The sequence below is a fragment of the Meles meles genome, chromosome 5 (genome assembly GCF_922984935.1).
Source record: "Meles meles chromosome 5, mMelMel3.1 paternal haplotype, whole genome shotgun sequence".
Taxonomy (NCBI): domain Eukaryota; kingdom Metazoa; phylum Chordata; class Mammalia; order Carnivora; family Mustelidae; genus Meles; species Meles meles.
Window position 1 is genome coordinate 100,895,011 of NC_060070.1, and position 17,861 is coordinate 100,912,871.

General features: G+C 44.2%; 1 protein-coding gene across 1 annotated transcript; it reads right to left on the bottom strand.

The window, feature by feature from the left end:
- Window positions 1–1,329: 1,329 nt before the first annotated feature.
- LOC123941478 (glutathione S-transferase A4) lies at window positions 1,330–17,300 on the bottom strand. Its single transcript, XM_046004724.1, has 7 exons — window positions 17,213–17,300; window positions 16,075–16,179; window positions 8,912–8,963; window positions 7,215–7,347; window positions 6,231–6,372; window positions 4,598–4,729; window positions 1,330–1,925 (listed from the first exon to the last, which is right to left on the bottom strand). The coding sequence occupies exons 2-7, from the start codon at window positions 16,159–16,161 to the stop codon at window positions 1,803–1,805; spliced, it is 669 nt and encodes a 222-aa protein (XP_045860680.1). The 5' UTR covers window positions 16,162–16,179; window positions 17,213–17,300; the 3' UTR covers window positions 1,330–1,802.
- Between the last annotated feature and the right edge of the window lie 561 nt (window positions 17,301–17,861).

Below are 17,861 nucleotides of genomic sequence, written 5' to 3' on the forward strand. Positions count from 1 at the left end.
AGAAGGGAAGGCCAGACCTATCTTTGGGCAGGGTAATCCCATACTATGCATGCCCCCATTTTCTTCTTATTGGCTTGGGCTCTCAGGAGCCAGGCGGGAGCCTGGGCCATCACTGCTCGTCAGGCTTGCTTGGCACTGCACCTGCCACCAGTCATGGCTTGTCCCACAATTTTCAGTACCATGGTGATGACAGAAGCTCCCACTGTGAACATGGGAACACAAACAACCACCTGGATGCCTGCCCTTGCTTTTTCTCAAATAAAATGCTAAGGTACTTGCATTGATCGTGACCGGCATCAATGAGTGCTTTGAGACTAGTGTTGGCTTTTCACCTCTGGCCAAAAATCCCTCCTGCAGGGAGGAATGAGTGTGCCCTCTCTGAGACTCTCATCAAACATTGGCTTCTCCTCGGCTTTTTTATTTTCCTGAAATATCAGATATGCGAAAGCAGCAATTCTTTCTTTTCCAAAATTACTCCGGCTGGGTAGACATCTCTCTCACCTACTGTGTGCTGAATTGTTCTAGAGCAGGGGCTCTGTACTAGGGTTCTGCCTCCTGGCGCCCTGCTTGGCACATAGGAAGTGCTCAATTCATATTTAGGACCTAAATCAATACATGTTCAAAGCAATATTAAGAAACTGTACTTTTAGGGGCCCCTGGGTGGCTCAGTGGGTTAAGCCTCTGCCTTCCGCTCGGGTCATGATCTCAGGGTCCTGGGATAGAGCCCTGCATCGGGCTCTCTGCTCAGCGGGGAGCCTTCTTCTCTGTCTGTCTCTGTCTGCCTCTCTGCCTACTTGTGATCTCTCTCTTTCTGTCAAATAAATAAATAAAATCTTAAAAAAAAAAAGAAACTGTACTTTTAGTTCTGAAATGCAAAAAATTAGCAGCCTATAAATAGCCATTTAGGTAGTAAGAAGATATAAGTAATATATATACAGGGGCACCTGGGTGGCTCAGTTGTTAAGCAGCTGCCTGCCTTCCGCCCAGGGTCCTGACATCGAGCCCCACATTGGGCTCCCCAATCAGTGGGAAGCCTCCTTCTCCCTCTCCTGCTTCCCCTGCTTGTATTCTCTCTCTCTCTGCCAAATAAATAAATAAAAATCTTTTTTAAAAAAAGTAATATATAATTTTCTTATGCGTGCATCAAATACAACTGGAGAGATATACAATAATAACTATGTTCTGTGAGCAGAACCATGTAGCTGGGGGCAGGGCCGAAAAGACTACTTCCAACTCTACACTTTCTTATGCCCTCTTGATTTTTGAACCATGGGAATATGTTACAGATTACAAAAAAATTAATAAAAAAAAATTCTGGCAACAGGGCAGTGATTTGTAAATTCTTTATTTTGGCTAATATTGACTGCCTTCATTACTACCACAGATTTATTATAGCTGAGAAGAATTATTCATTAGATATTCTGTTGTCATTAAACACCAAAAATCAGGAAGAGACTGGAGGGCTTTTAGAAAGGGATAAGAGGAAGGGGGAAAGAAGCTCAAGGGAGAACACAAGGTCCCGCCCAGCCTAGTTGTCAGGAAATGAGTCACCACATCCGATCTAACTGAAATGCCAGCCTCTCCGAAAAGGCTTTCAGGAAAAAGTGGTGTTAACAATTATTCACTGGACAAACAAAAGGTCAATGAATGTTTCTAGAAAAGATCTCATTATGAAAGACCCAACTATGGAAAGGTTATACATAGCACCATGACAGAGCTGGGATCAGGGCATCAATTAAGATTCTACGGTGGACACAGAAATCTCTAGGCGCTAGCTCTCACTCACAGATGTACGTGATGTTTTATGGCATAAAGATGTTGTAGACGGTTCTCACGTAGATGTCATCGGGAGGAGGCTTCTTCTTGCTGCCAGGTTCCAGAAATTTCTTAATTGTAGGGATATTACTTATTTTCACCGTGAACTCCTGTGAAAGGAAAACACAACAGTTCGAGGTTAACAGCAAAGGTAATGTGAAAGCAAAGATAACTGTGAAAATACGTTTGTGTAAAATGGTCCATGAAAAAATCTGTTCAAGAAGTATTTGTTACAGGAACCCAACTGGAAATGTAATCCAGCATCTGCTTGGGATCTAATCTCTTGGTGTGGACGGTTGACGATTTCTGTCCACAATGGCTGGGATCTAGACCACGCTTTATGTACGCAAACCTCATAGTTCAGACCAACATGTAAATTTTTTTCAGAGATTAAAAAAGAATTTTAAAGGTGCTTAGATTAGGATTATGATGTTTGCTTAAGAGAAAAAAGGAAGGAAAAATCAGTACCTTAAATATATTGATCTACTCAGAGAAAATGCACGAGCCATTTAAATAAAAGTACTTTAAAAGGTCACCATATAGCACACTTTCCTTTTTAAAATTCAGCTTCCTTGTACTTTTTTACCCCTATTAGTAAATGAATCCTCTTTCTGGCTCTGTGTGGGAGATAGCCAGTTGCATTTTTTAATAGCTTAGGGCTCAGACATCAGACACCAGACACCAGATGTTTATGTAAATCATACTTAGGGAAATCGCATTGTCCATTCAGTGTCAAATCTTACCAGTTCTCAGAAATTGAGACAAAAGTCTATTTGATCTAGTAATATTTTTCAACCATAGGAAGAAGTGTATATCCATCAAATATAATTATTCTAGTTAAATTTTTCAAAGAGGTCATTTATTCAAAAAACTACTATTAAATGTCTATAATGTACAAAGCACAGCCTTAAGCATGCACACAAAGATATACAAACATACATATATATATTGCTAATACTGACAAAAGCTAACAATTATGTCAAAGCTATTTAAATGACAAATTTCTTTTTTATCAATACTATACCAATACTAAAAAAAAAAAAAAAAAAAAAAAAATACCATACCAATACTTAGAAGCTGGTTCCATAGGATTTATCATTTCAAGATTTACCCAAGGTTCATTATTTGTCATGTCTAATAAAATTTTTATGAATTCTGACTTTTTTTAATACCCTTTAATCAATGCAGGAATGAAAGACCCTTTAATTCAATTCAGATCTGGCATTAGATTCTGAAGTCCTTTAATTAAAACTGTATTTAGAAAAATAAAAAATAAAAAAAAATAAACTGTATTTAGGTGCAGCCACTGTGGAAAACGGTATGGAAGTTCCTCAAAAACTAAAAATAGAGGGGCGCCTGGGTGGCTCAGCGGGTTAAAGCCTCTGCATTCGGCTCAGGTCATGATCCCAGGGTCCTGGGATCGAGCCCCGCATCGGGCTCTCTGCTTGGCTGGGAGCCTGCTTCCTCCTCTCTCTCTCTCTCTGCCTGCCTCTCTGCCTACTTGTAATCTCTATCTGTCAAAAAAATAAATCTTAAAAAAAAAACAACAAAAAACTAAAAATAGAAATATTATACAATCTAGTAATTCCATCACTGGGTATTTACCCAAAGAAAATGAAAACACTAATTTGACAAGATATATGCACCCCTATGTTTATTGTGGTCTAATTTACAACAGCCAAATTATGAAAGCAACCTAAGTGTCCAACCACAGATGAATGGATAAGGAAGATGTGGTGCGCACGCACGCACACACACACACACACACACACACAACACAGAAACATTACTCGACCATAAAAAATAATGAAATTTTGCCATTTGTGACAACATGGATGCATGCAGAGGTATGATACTCAGGGAAATAAGTCAGAGGAAGACAAGTATCATGATTTCATTTATATGTGGAATTTAAAAAACAAAACAAACAGAAACAGACACATAAATACAGAGAACAAACTAATGGTTGCCAGATAGGAGTAGGTGGATGGGCAAAATGGGTGGAGTGGGAGGTATATGCTTCCAATTATGGAATGAATAAATCCTAAGAATGAAATGTACAGCACAGGGAATATACTCAATGACTACAGTCCCCTCCCCAGCAAGGAGCCTACTTCTTCCTCTACCTGCCATTCCCCTCGCTTGTGTGTATACATGCTCACACTCTCTGACAAATAAATAAATAAAATCTTAAAAAAAAAAACCAAAAAAACAAAGCCCTCCGCTTCTTTGAAGTTCGATGATCAATCTTAGCAGAATAATACTGAGAAATAAGCGGAGCCACATGCAAGTCTCTCCTTGGAATTTCTGGGAAGGGGAATGGTGGGAACTCTTTGCATGTCACTGATCAACTCTCAGAACTCAGGCTGGAATGTTTCCAGTTGGAGAGCACAGTATTTCTGAGACTGGGAGCCATACCCTGATGATAAGACTGTTTTTGGTACTGACCCTCAAGCTCTCCTGTCTGTATATACACAGCACAGACAGAGGAGGAATCCCTGATCCCTGCAATTACCGCTAAGGCAAGCCTCACTGGCAAACTGTATGGAGTTTGTTTCAAGAGAGTAGTTATGAAACAAAACTAAGCTAAAATCCCTTGCACAAGTACGTGATCTTTTAGCTCTAAAGATCTGGGGACCAGAAAAACCATTTCAAGTCTGTACTTCCATTTCACGAACTAGAATCTAAAAAAGTATAAACACACCCCAGCCAACCAATCAACAGACGTTGAAGGAAGGCCCAAGAGTTTTGGGCCAATGTTCTAAAACATGGTTTTATTTACCTGGAGGTGAGGAAACGCAGACAGGATATTGGGGATTTTCTCTTCTAGAGCCAAAATGGTTTGTAGTAGAATCACATCTGCAAGGCTCAGCTGGTTACCAACAAGAAACCTTTGCCCATGATCTCTTAAAACCTACAGGATACAAATGTTTTGCATTGCTTACAATACTTTACATGGAGAAACTGATGAAACTGTTGAATCAGTGCAGTATCTGAGTATTTTATAAATAATATCAACTAGGAGGAGGCTCCCTATATTAGAGAGAAAGAAAATGCACACAGGGTATAGAAACAGAACTACCATAATATTCTGTTTTGTATCAGAATGAACACTGAAGGGGAGAAGGGGAAGAAAATGTTAATTCTGGATTTAGCATCCAGAGCTTCAAAAGGATACACCCATTCCATAAATGTATCTACAGAAATGAATTACAGGTGACAAATTCAGGAGGCTGGGGGATGTGATGTAAGCAACAGGTTCCCTTCAAGGAGTCTCATGTCACTTGGCAGCTCTGTGTTTCTGTAAACATCAGGACTCAGTCATTAACTAGACATGACTATTAAAAAAGTAGGCTTCCTTCCCTATCTTCCAGAGCTCATCCTGATGGCCATTTTGAGAGCACGTAGGTTCAGAGATTCATAGGGATAGATGATAATGGGGGAGAAGCAAGGAACAGCGGTAGAAAAGTGAGGATCTTCTTTGTAGTGAACTCCTGGATGCCCATGAGTGTGTGTGTGTCTGTGAGGTGTGTATGTGTGTGTGTGTGTGTGTCTGACAGGGGCTCTCCATAAACTCCCAGTCAAATATAGCTACTGAAGCCGGAGTGGGAGAGCACAATGAACCCAGAATTATAGTCTAAAGCCTGTCCAATTCTGGCTCCCCACCTTAGGAGTGTCCCTCAAGCTGCCTGGGATTCCATTCCACCATGTGTCAAAGGGATAACAGTTTGTAGCTGATGTGTTGGGAGGAGCCCCAACTTAGTCTGCAACCTCCCCAAGTTACCTGCTCCTCCCTCATCACACCCCCAGTTCTACATTATCATATTTTACATTCACCAAGTGCCTGTGGGCAAGAGACCATTATACCAAATGATGGAAAAACCCAGAAAATACCTCTCCTTCTTAAATCTAATTCCAAAAAGATGGTCAGAGATTTACCAATTCTCTACTTTTATACTTCTTTTTTTAACAGAAACATTGAAAACCATTCCTCTCCGTGGAGAAAAAGACTCTGAGGCTCAGAAAAGCAGATATATTAATAAGACAAGGAAAATAACAAAACAGGAAGCAAAAGGAGCAAAGGGAAGAGAAAACAATTGTCTTCTCTTCACATCGAACCATCAGGTAGGATATCTGACACACAACGGCTATTCCACAAAGGTTTGTGGGATGGAAGAAGGAAGGAATTAGGTAGTTTCTGCTCTTCTGTATCTCCCACAGGGTGGGCTCGTGGTGAATGTTAAGGATAGTAATGCACACATGGGGTGAACCCGTATTTTCCCCAGGCTTCTAGAATAACACAGCCCAAGGAGCATCTGAGGGGCTTCAAAACATCCCTGCTTTATGCTGATGGCTACCATCACCTCCCTTGATCATCTGGTTAGGCTGCACTCACGGGCTTCTCTGCCACCTACCTTTTCAAACACAGGAAAGTATCTAATTATAGCCTTCTGGGCCATGTTAACCACTTCCTTTTGTTGGTCATCTGGTTTTAGAAAAGGATGCATGATAATCAGTTCCAGCAGATCTAGTGTTCCCTCCACGTACATGTCAATCCTTAAAACAAAACAAAACGGAAGTTTCCTCAGTTTCCCCTTCTTTGAACTCATCAGCTTCCATGACTAAGATTTCAGAGTGCTTTTCTCTTAAGATTCTGGCAACCCAGAAGCATTCATCTATATCTGCCTCCAAGAGCAAAGATGCAAAGTCAATTCTAGTTGTAATTCAGAAAAATCCGTCATAAATCAGTAGGCACAAGAATCATGACATTCCCCCTCCCGGGTCCCTAACCCTCTACCCTTACTCCAGTACCCATGCTTGGTGTGGGTGGAATTTCAGATTTATAAAAATAATGGGTATCATTTATGGAATGCTTGGTGTGTACCAGGGCTGGTGCTAAATGCTCCACACCCAGTATTTCATGGACTCCGATGATGTCATCAGGTATGTGCTATCCGAACGCTGCATGGGACACGTGGTGGGACTGTGGAACCCAGCACCTCACCCTAGATCACACATCTTAGGACGTACAAGGACCAGGTTTTGAGTTCAAAAATATAATCAAAATTATAATCAAGGCACAGTATCCCTTGGCCTTGAAAAATGGCACAGCACCTTCCCGTTCTTCACGCTTTGTGATGATAAATTTGCAAGGAAAGTAAAAAGCAGCATGGAAGCATTGAAAGATGCTGAAACCTGAAACAATCACGCCCCAGAGAGAGGAGCCAGCATCTGAACTCAATTCTTCTCTTTCGTTTTACCCAGACCCTCTGTACTGATTCTTCCCCATTTACACGAACGATACAAGGCACAAAGGAGACGGGCATGCTATAGAGACCACTCATCAGCTAAGGTATCAGTGAGTGACAAGCGAGGACACTTGAGATGGGACACAGTACAGGGTTCTCTCCTTGAGGTCCTTGCCGAAGAGGTGGTGCTTATCCGCTATGTAGTGAAGGATGCTTCGGGTCTGCACCAACTTCATCCCGTCAATTTCAACCATTGGCACTTGCTGGAACAGCAGGTGGTTACCTAAGAATGGAGACTCGGAGTTAATACTGATCTCTTCCCTGTCCCTGTGCCCCCAACCACGCCCAACCACATGAAAAGGGACCCATGTGAAACTACCAGATAACCTCAACTTCATTCAGGGGAGCACACTGAACCCTCAAAGAAGCCTGAAAACCAGCACTGTTCTAAACCTTCCTTTTTCATTTTTCACTGCAGGGGGAAATACTTACCCACTGCGGCAAGAGGCAGGGGGGAATGCAGTGAAGATATTTCTGCAGAGCTGCCTTGGCCAACACGGCTGCCAGCAGGTGCATGTGTCTAGTGAAACCTACATGTAATCAAAATTCTGAAAAATTTAGAATTCCATTCCTTAAGCATGTTTGACACATTTCAGGCGCTGAGCAGACACACGTGGCTAGCAACTACTACACTGGACTGAGAACAGGACGTTTCCACTGCTGCAGAATGTTCTACTGATGGCACAGCTTTAGAAAATTTGAGCATAAAACCACAGTCACCAACTGGCATTCGTGTACGCCCTAGCCACAGACCATGTACAACCAAGTTCACTGTCGGTGATCCACAGCAGGCCTTTGCTTTCTCCAACAAACCTGTATCAAGGTTTGCTGTTTATATCTGCAGAGACGCAAATACAGGATCTAGCCCAGACTTCAAGGGGCTCAAGGACTGGGACGGTACCTGAGGGTCTGGGGGAGATGAGTACTCCACACATGCCCAGTGACATCAGGCCAGTGTTACATATGAAGGCTGCCACTGCAGCTGGTCCCTCGCTAGGGAGCTTTTAGTTGGGCCAAGACACACTGCTGATGATTGGGTGGGAGGCTACTTACAGTTGCTGGGTATTCCTTATAGAGCCTGGGCACGCATGGTGGGAGTGGGGCTGACCAGGAGTTTAAGGGGGGGCCTTTCATTGAATTCATTTCTGTCTGCTGTGCACCACAGAAAGGCGGCCCAGTGTAAATGGGGACTTCTGGCTGCATACTTCAAGCAAACACCGGTGCCCCAGACAATTTGGAAGAAGTGAGGTATGGAATATGAAAACGAGGGAAGGGATGAAGGAGAGCAAAAAAAAAGGGGGAGGGAGCAGTCAGAGGAGGGCAGGAAGAGGAAAGGGATGGAGAAGAGCTGTTTACCTAATGGTTCATTCCCTTCAGCTCTCAGGGAATTACTGACTACAAGTGATTTACTGGCAATTTCAGTTCTTTCTCCCCCTTGGTTTTAGGATACTGCTCTGAATGTTCGTGTCAGCATCTTTGCCCTTCCACATAAAAATCAGTTCTTAAAATCATTATTGGGGCGCCTGGGCGGCGCAGTCACTTGAGTGTCCGACTCTTGATTTTGGCTCAGTCCTGATCTCAGGGTTGTGAGGTCGAGCCCCAAACTGGGCATCATATCTTGCTCAGCTCAAGGAGTCAGCTTTAGGATTCTCTCTCTCCCTCTCTCTCTGTCCCTCCCCTCCCCAACTCGCATGCACACATGCACATGCTCTAAAAATAAATCTTTTAAAAAGAACACCTGGAGGAAAAATCAGTATTACCAACAGTAGTTTCATTTCCATACTCACCATCCTGCAACTTCTGCAACTGTTCTTTTGTTTCTAAGAATTCTTCATCAAACTAAATTAAAAAAAAAAAAAAAAAGATACCCACCCCCCGCCCCAAGAAGGCATAGGTCATTATAGGATCAGGACTGAAAATACCAAGTCAAACTGTCTCAGAAGCAGAGAGAAAGAGCACACTTAGCACCCACATCTTGGTTTCCCACTAAAAGCAACCAGGGCTCCTTGGAGAAAAGGTTGTTGCTGGTAGATTAGAAAGCAAAGACAAGCCCAAAGGCCGATAAGATATGGCAAAGGCATGCCGGACCCTACTTGAGGGGGAGTCCCTAGCCAAGCCTGGGACAATTCAAGCATTAGAAGAGTAATGTCACTTAGGGATCATTACACATACCAGTAACAATAACAAAAAAATCCCCGGGTCCCTCCGTGATGATACTCAAAAATGTGGAACGGAAAGCTCTTTTTTACAGAAGATTTAGTGCTGATCAATGATAAAATTAGGATATCACCAGTCTGTAATCTACAACTGATTCTGATAAGGATCAAGAAGGATGCTGAAATCACTGAGTTATAAAGGCAGAGAATATTCAAGCAACCTTGAAGTCTCATCCCGCAAGCTAATTGTAAGAAAAGAAGAATGTAGCTTTGTGGTGGAAGGATCTGGAGATCTCACCATCTATCTAACCTAGTGATCAAACTTAGGTCCCCACTGGGGGACACGGATATATTGTGTGCTTCCTGCTGTGACCCAATGAGAAGGGCACAGTAACACTGTGACCCAGATCTCCCATCCAAGTACTAACCAGGCCCGACCCTGCTTAGCTTCCGAGATCAGACGAGATCGGGCGCGTTCAGGGTGGTATGGCCGTAGACCACTGTGACCCAGATCTAAATGCAAGGTGACAATCAGGCACGTGCAGAATGTGGGGCACTCTGTAACAAATATGGCTGACTCTTTCAAACCTACAGAAAACTTGTTTCGGGGGCACCTGGGTTGCTGAGTAGGTTAACGTCTGCCTTCAGCATGGGTCATGATCCCGGGGTCCTGGGATAAGCCCCATGTTGGGCTTCCTGCTCAGTGGGGAGTCTGCTTCTCCCTCTCCCTCTGAGTCTCCCCTCTGCTCATGCTCTCCCTCTCAAATAAATAAAATCTTTAAACAACAATTTATTTTGTGTTTAAGCCTCTCCTGGGTGTGCAAGGTTTGAGAACAACAGGTTTGAGGGATTTGCCTCTGCAATTCCCACTGTGCCCTCTTCACCACTTATCTGGCTCTCCTTTTCTAGACTTCCATTCACTTCCTGACTGAAAGTTTGAGCTCCATCACCCAAGGACAAATCTTTATTTAAAAGAGATTTCAGGGTGCCTGGGTGGTCAGTTTTTAGGCGTCCGCCTTCGGCTCAGGTCATGATCCCAGGGTCCTGGGATAGAGCCCCGCATCGGGTTCCCTGCTCAGTGAGAAGTCTGCTTCTCCCTCCCCACTCCCCTTGCTTGTGTTCCCTCTCTCGCTGTTTCTCTGCCAAAAAAAAAAAAAAAGAAAAAAGAAAAAGAAAAAAAGAAAGAAAGCCAAAATAAATAAAATAAAAGAGATTTCAACTTTAGCCAGGCACCCCTCCTCAGATAATTCTTCTTTATGGAATTTGGTTTCCAAGTTCATCCAAAAGAGTCAGTTTCTACTTTACATACTTCTTCTCAGTTAAGTCAAGGGTATGGGAGGAAAAAAGGAATAAAAAGTAGATACTATTCTAGATGAAAACAGACTAAAGAGACAAAATAACCAAACACTTGAATCCTGATTAAGTCCTGGTATTGGGGGCAGGGAAGGGGAGTGGCAGTTAAAAGCATGTTCCTCTTCTTGGACATTAAAAAAAAAAAAAAAAAAAAAAAGTGTTCTGGGGCGCCTGGGTGGCTCAGTGGGTTAAAGCCTCTGCCTTTCGCTCAGGTCATGATCCCAGGGTCCTGGGATCGAGCCCCGCATCGGGCTCTCTGCTTGGCAGGGAGCCTGCTTCCTCCTCTCTCTCTCTCTCTCTCTCTCTCTGCCTGCCTCTCTGCCTACTTGTGATCTCTGTCTGTCAAATGTATAAATAAAATCTTAAAAAAAAAAAAAAAAGTGTTCTAATCCAGTAATGTGCTTCATGTCCAGAAGGGGAGACCTCCTCTCACCAAGTCCCCAGACAACTCCCCACCCATGTCTGTCCCCGTGTTGCTCCCCCGAATCATCCTAGGGAGAGGCAGAGCTGATTAGCACAAATCAGCAATCTTCCCCTCTTCTGGCTCAACCATCTGACGGGGGAGTTGAACCCAGAGAATGGGGTGTAGGTATGGCTTCTGCTACTCGCTGGGATTCTCGTAGTGTGAGAGGGGTCTGGCAGGAACACCGTCTGGTGCCCCCTGAGCAGCAAACTCTGGGCAAGAATGTTCAGGGCAGGGCACCAGGGCACCTGCCTTCCGCTTGGGTCATGATTTCAGGGTCCTGGGATTGAATCAGCTCCCTGCTCCGTGGAGGGCCTGCTTCTCCCTCTTCCTCTCCAATAAATAATAAAATCTTGAAAAAAAAAAATGTTCAGGGCACTTGTGCAACAGCCAGACGTAGTGCAGGTTGTACTCCCTCCATACTACACCTTGCCAACTTTTATAACCACGATCATTTAAAGCATATAGGAAAGTGTGTGTGTGCATGTGTGTGTATGCTGATGTGTGTGCATCTGTGTATGTGTGTGTGTGAGAACTTAAGCCCACTCTTCGGAGCTTCAAAGTTGAGGCTAAAAAATGCACATTTCTTAAAGCCAATCTTTCTAAAGCGTTCTGATTCTGGCTTCTGACTTCTTGGGAACATCATGCAAGACGTGTGTGATCTCTCACCAGGGACACTCTGTCCCCAGCTTTACAAACCGTGTTCAGTAAGAAGCCAGCACGGAAGTGCAGGTAGATGAGAGGATGGGAGAGGGAAGAAAAAAATCACAAGGCAGACCTTGGAGGGAGCTTGGTGACTCAAGTATTGTGCGAGGCTTCAAGGACAGACACCGTGTCTCGATTTCTATCTACACAATCAATGGCCTTTGCTCCCTAACCAGGGTACCCTTCCCAGTGGGATATTTTGCAGACCTGCTCTCCTGCTTACCACACCACTCCCTTATCCACGCTCTGCCGTTTTGCATGAATGGCCCAGAACCCCTGAATGAGGAGTCTGTAGCGTTTGTAGAGTCTTCTTTTATATGTTACTCTCCCTCTTACCCAGGGGGATTAGACTGGGTTTCTGGGGGGTCTTCAGGCAATTTAAGCCCCAAGCAGCAATGAAGCAACACTCGGCAGGGAGCAAAGAGCAACATCTATGGACCCAAAGCCACTGACTGAGAGCGAGGATGCTGACTGTCCGAATCAGGTGGGCTGCCTTTCAGCAGGTTTTGGTTACCAAGTGACTCAGATGTGTGTGCTTTACATGACAGGCTCAACCCAGCTCTGTGACAGTGGGAACCATGAACTTACCCAGTGGGCAGCCAGCATGTCCTCCACAACTGTTCAGATCTGTGTGCTTAACTAAACGTGTGCTTTTTGGATGGAGGTCTCGTCACCAGTACTATCTTCGGGGAATGGCTTCTATAAACCATGTGACCGGCCCCTAGTAAGGGTGGCCAATCTAGTTCCCTCCACATGGGTTGGAAGGGTGGGCTTGGGACCCGCTGGGCCAATACTCTACCTCACCTGTCTGCCCGCTGTGACTGGTCTAGGGGAGGTGGGTGATGGGACCCAAGGTTTTTCTTTGTTTGTTTGTTTTTTAACTTACTTAGGGTTGGTTTTTCTACTGCTGTCACCTGGAAACTTGACTCATACACAGGGGAGTAGGAGGAATAGGGGAGAAAGAAGGTTGGAAGGAGAGGATTTGGCAAAGGATTATATTAAATGCACAAGTAAGACACCCATTGCAAACCACTTAAATAAGCCAGAACTTCAAACTCAGAAACACACAGGGAAAAGACAGGTGACATCAATAAGCCAACCAGGTTCAGGTTATAGAACCAAGAATGTTTTCACTCACCCCTTACCACAACTAGAAAATCCATCCTGAGACAACAGGGAAATGATGGGGAGCGTGATCAACTAGAAAGGTCCATCTATAGTGGCAGTCCTTCCTTACTCAGATTGAGCAATTATTGCCCTCTGAAAATTAAGGCCTAGTACCATCAGATCTTCAGATTTATCAAGAAAAGTCAGAAGTCAGAATTCATACATAAAAATATTAACTTTTAACACACAAATTTTAACACACTGTACAGTGAGTTAGAATGATACACAAAGGGATGCCTGGGTGGCTTAGTAGGTTAACTGCTGCCTTCGGCTCAGGTTGTGATCCCAGGACCCTGGGATCAAGCCCTGCACTGGGCTCCCTGCTCAGTGGGCAGACTGCTTCTCTCTCTTTCTCTGCCTGCCACTCTTCTCTCTTGCTCTGACAAATAAATAAATAAATAAATAAAATCCTTAAAAAGAAAAAAGATACGCAAAGAAATCAAAACCTAAACCAACCAAACAAAACACAAAGCTTCAAACCCAACAACCCTCATTTGCCATCTTTGGAGGTTGCTAGGGCAATGACCAAGTATTCTGAAAATTGATAGAGACTACACCTAGCATTTACCTGGCCTTTCCCATATGAACTGTACTTCAAGGGAATTAAAAATTACTCTCTGGGGGCACCTGGGAGGCTCAGTGGGTTAAAGCCTCTGCCTTCAGCTCAGGTCGTGATCCCGGGGTCCTGGGATGGAGCCCCACATTGGGCTCTCTGCTAAGCGGGGAGCCTGCTTCCCCCTCTCTCTCTGCCTGCCTCTCTGTCTACTTGTGATCTCTGTCTGTCAAATAAATAAATAAAATCTTTTTGAAAAATTACTCTTTGTAAGAGAAACACAGTTAATAAATTCAGATACACCATAGAAACGGAAAAATCATCATTTTGTAATCCCTAACAATGGTGATGAAAAATAGATGCTAAAACCACTAGTTGAGAAGGTAATGGAGGAAATTTTGCAATGTGTGGATCAGGCCAGTGATCAAGCCCAGCACTTCTGAAAAGGAGACGGTCAGACATCACACATCCCTTGATGCTGTGTAATAAACACATGTTTACAGTATCCCTATGATGGAGTCTGGCAGGCAAAAAAAGAAAAAAAAAAGGGTTTAGAGAGAAAAAGTGAACCATGATCACAGCTCTGGGTTCAACTAGCAGTTAACAGGAGATACAGGAAGAGAAGAATATGTTAAAATGAGGATAAGGCAGCCAAATCCAGAATGGGGGAAATTCTATAGGCCAGTTTCTTCCACAAAGAAACGGCACAAAAACAAATACAGACACTTAGTACTCAGCTCTTGGTTGCTAAAACCACTTGCCGGTAAAAGGGACCAGGATTCCTTGGAGAAAAACCAGATTCTAGGGCCAGGGCAAGGAAGACACAAGAAGAGCCTGGAGCATCCTGAAGTGCCAGAACGTAAGAGAGAGCTGAAGGGAAAGAAAAGAAAGGGAGCGCGGAGCCGTGGAGCCAACCCGAAACAGCAAATGGCCAAAATGGGATGATTTGGGCAAGAAAACATTATTGGATTATAACACGAAGCATAAAATAAATGCTATATACTTACATCCGTACTGATATAAAGAAATGCTTGACTAGATAAATGGAGGAGAAAAAAAAAGTCTCTCTTATGTAAGAATTCTAAATGCAGATGCCTCCCCCTCCAGGAGGTGGGGTTTAATGCCTGTTCTTTTGAGTGTGAGCTGAACTTAATGACTTGTTTGGAAATAATAAAGGGGAAAATAATCCCTTTACAATGAAGAAACCTGGCAGACATGACCTTAGCCAAATGACCAAGATTAACAGCACCAGGGATAACTCATGTTAATATCACCCCTAATATGACGCAATGAGAAGGGCACTTGACTTCTGTGCTAGTCTTCCCCCAAGTCCCAAACCCCAGTACAATCATGAGAAAACAAACAAACCCAAACCAGGGAGTTCTACAAAAATTCTGATCAGTAGTTTTCAAAACTGTCAACATCATGAAATAAAAGAAAGACTAAGGAATTGTGATACTGAGAGAGACTTAAGGAAACATAGTGACTGAGTATAATGTTGGATCCAACAACAGTAAAGGACATGATTGGAAAAACTCATTAAATTCAAATAGTCAGCAGCGTAGTTGGGCACCAACGTCAATTTCTTAGTTTTGACAAGATTACGTAAGATGATATCATTAGGGAAGACTCAGTCGCCATTACATGCACTGTCTTTACAACTTCACTATATATTTAAAATTATTACCAAATATAAAGTTTATTTTTAAAAAAATGCAGAGGAAACTGTTACAGATTTTAAAAATACTGAAAGAAACATGACCAAATGCAATCTGTGGGCGTGATTTAGATCCAGGCTGGAATAAACTTACTATAAAAAGACCTGTTTGAGACAATCAGGCTCTTTAGATATTAATAAGGAATTGTTAATTTTGTTGGGTGCGATTGCAGTATTGTGGTTGCATTTTAAAATCCTCATCTTTTACAGATAAAAACTGAAACACTCATCACACATGAAAGGATACGATGCTTGGATTTTGCTTTAAAATATTCCCACAAAATCAAATGGAGGAGATGGAGGAGAGCAAAGCAGCGTTCTAAAGCAAACGACTATTGAAAGTGGGTGAGGGGAAATGTGTGGCAATGTTTTCTCAACCTCTGTACCAACTGGAACATTTCCATAAATAAGAAGCTAAGAGAACAAAAAGAAAGATAAAAACACTGTGGGTCAAAGCCTACACCAGAGGCAGGCAGACAAGAAGGCTACCGGTTAGAAGCCATTTAAGTGAAGAGGAAATTTACCTACAGATTGTGTTAATTAACAAAAGTCATCACTGGCAAATTTCAGGTTCATTCCTTTCCTCCTTATTAATAAATTCTTACTGGTGGCAGATCAGAAGCTAATGATTACGTAAAAGTCTAAAGTAAAATAAAATTCCATCGACCACATTCCATTTTTAAAGAAAAATAACCCTGGCAAGGAGGGCGTCTTCTGACTCAACCAAGCCTGTCTGTGTTAGGGGGGAGAGAGTGAGAACAGGACTCCGCCATTGATGTTTTCCTCAAGTCTCAAAGTTGTACGACAAATCTGTGAAGAAACAGCATATAGGGTACCTCGACTCCGGCGGCAGCTAAAACCCATCTTACGGATTCCATCCGGCCTCTTCCATTAGGATAGTGGAGTTTGGGCTTCGCTGCCATGATGGCCTTTCAGGCTTTCTGGAAAAAAACAAAAACAAACAAAACCAAAACAAAACAAAAAACAAATGCGCAGCTCCTCCTAAACGAGCAGTCTTGTGTCCTGTCTTCAATTCTGCGCTCACGGCCTAAATGAATATTCAGGATTTTGGCACAGGAAATCGGTTTTTGGTGGGGTTTTTCGCTTTTTTTTTTTTTTAAATGACTGCGTTTTCCCTCACTCCATAAAAACCTACCACCATTTCCAAATATTAAAAGAAACAACCACCTTGGTTTTCATACCGTGTCTACTTATGATTCCTTATTCTGGATCTTGGGAAGCTGGGGGGCATTGGTTATACAGACATTTGTGCCAGCAGTGAGGTACTTCACAGATTCAGAATATCATATACTTTGACCTTGAAAATTTTAAATTTTCCAGATTCGGGCTGGAGAGGCAAGACGCGGGGGGCCGCGGGGGAACTGTGCACCCTTCGGAACCCTTGAAAGTATTCACGCTCTCACAGCAACATCTTACTTGGTTATCACAGTAACGGGGAGGTGGACCGGCCGAGCGATACTATTGTCTGCAAAATGCGCGTCCCCGGTCCAGTCGGCGGTAGCTTCTCCCCACCCCGCCCCGGGTCCCGCACAGCCCCCGCCCCAGCTGGGAGCTGCGCCTCCCACCTTCGGAATGCGCCCAGGCCACCGGCTCGGCCACCCGAAACCAGACTCCTGGGCTACTCGGGTCCCCGCTCAGCCCACGCTACACCGGGGCTTCGGGAGGATCTGCGCTAGTCGTCCACTGAAACCCGTGGATTCAGACTCCGCAGAGCGGGTTAATAAAAATAATACGCACTCGGAGCCAAGAATGACCCCAGCCCCGGCCAAGGAGCCCCCGTCTGCCCAGATGGGGGCGGGAAGCGCCAAAGGGACCGGAGGGAGGGAGACGAGAAGGACTGATTGGGGAGCTGGGGGGAGTTGCGACGGACGACGGAGCAGGAGGCCTGGGGCCGAGGAGCGGAGGGGAGGAGAAACGCGGCGAGGAGAGAGGGGCGGCAGGAGGGAGACAGACCTGAAGTCCGCTCGGAGCACACGGAGCTGCACAAAGCGCTCGGCGAGCGGTCTGCGGCGAGGCGGGACGTGTTGGCCGCCAGAAGGCGCTCGGGTGGGCGAGGCTCGGGGAAGTTTCACCAATAGGGACCGCAATGTTTAGCATGCCCCACCCATCTGCAAGGCATTCTGGATATTCTGAAAACAACCCAAATTCAAGACAGTTTCAAAACAAATTTTAGCTTTGCGAGACATAAAATGGCCTTAAAGTGTTGGTTAGATTACAACTTTAGTTAGAAAAGACCAGTTGGAGATCCGGTATGCTTAAGAAAACTCGACCTATGCTAAAAGGAAAATTGACGTTAGACTTTATATACCTGGTGCGCAGGCTGTGCCTCTCGGATGTGAGGGCGATCTGGCTGCGACATCTGTCACCCCATTGATCGCCAGGGTTGATTCGGCTGATCTGGCTGGCTAGGCGGGTGTCCCCTTCCTCCCTCACCGCTCCATGTGCGTCCCTCCCGAAGCTGCGCGCTCGGTCGAAGAGGACGACCTTCCCCGATAGAGGAGAGGACCGTTCTTCGGTCAAGGGTATACGAGTAGCTGCGCTCCCCTGCTAGAACCTCCAAACAAGCTCTCAAGGTCCATTTGTAGGAGAACGTAGGGTAGTC

Excerpts from the sequence above, each read along its gene's own strand:
- LOC123941478 (XM_046004724.1), bottom strand. The coding sequence starts at position 16,161 with ATGGCAGCGAAGCCCAAACTCCACTATCCTAATGGAAGAGGCCGGATG. Across the intron at positions 7,348-8,911 it reads GTTGCAGAAGTTGCAGGATG|GTAACCACCTGCTGTTCCAG; the intron begins GTGAGTATGGAA and ends CTCCATTCTTAG. Across the intron at positions 6,373-7,214 it reads GACCTCAAGGAGAGAACCCT|GATTGACATGTACGTGGAGG; the intron begins GTACTGTGTCCC and ends TTTTGTTTTAAG.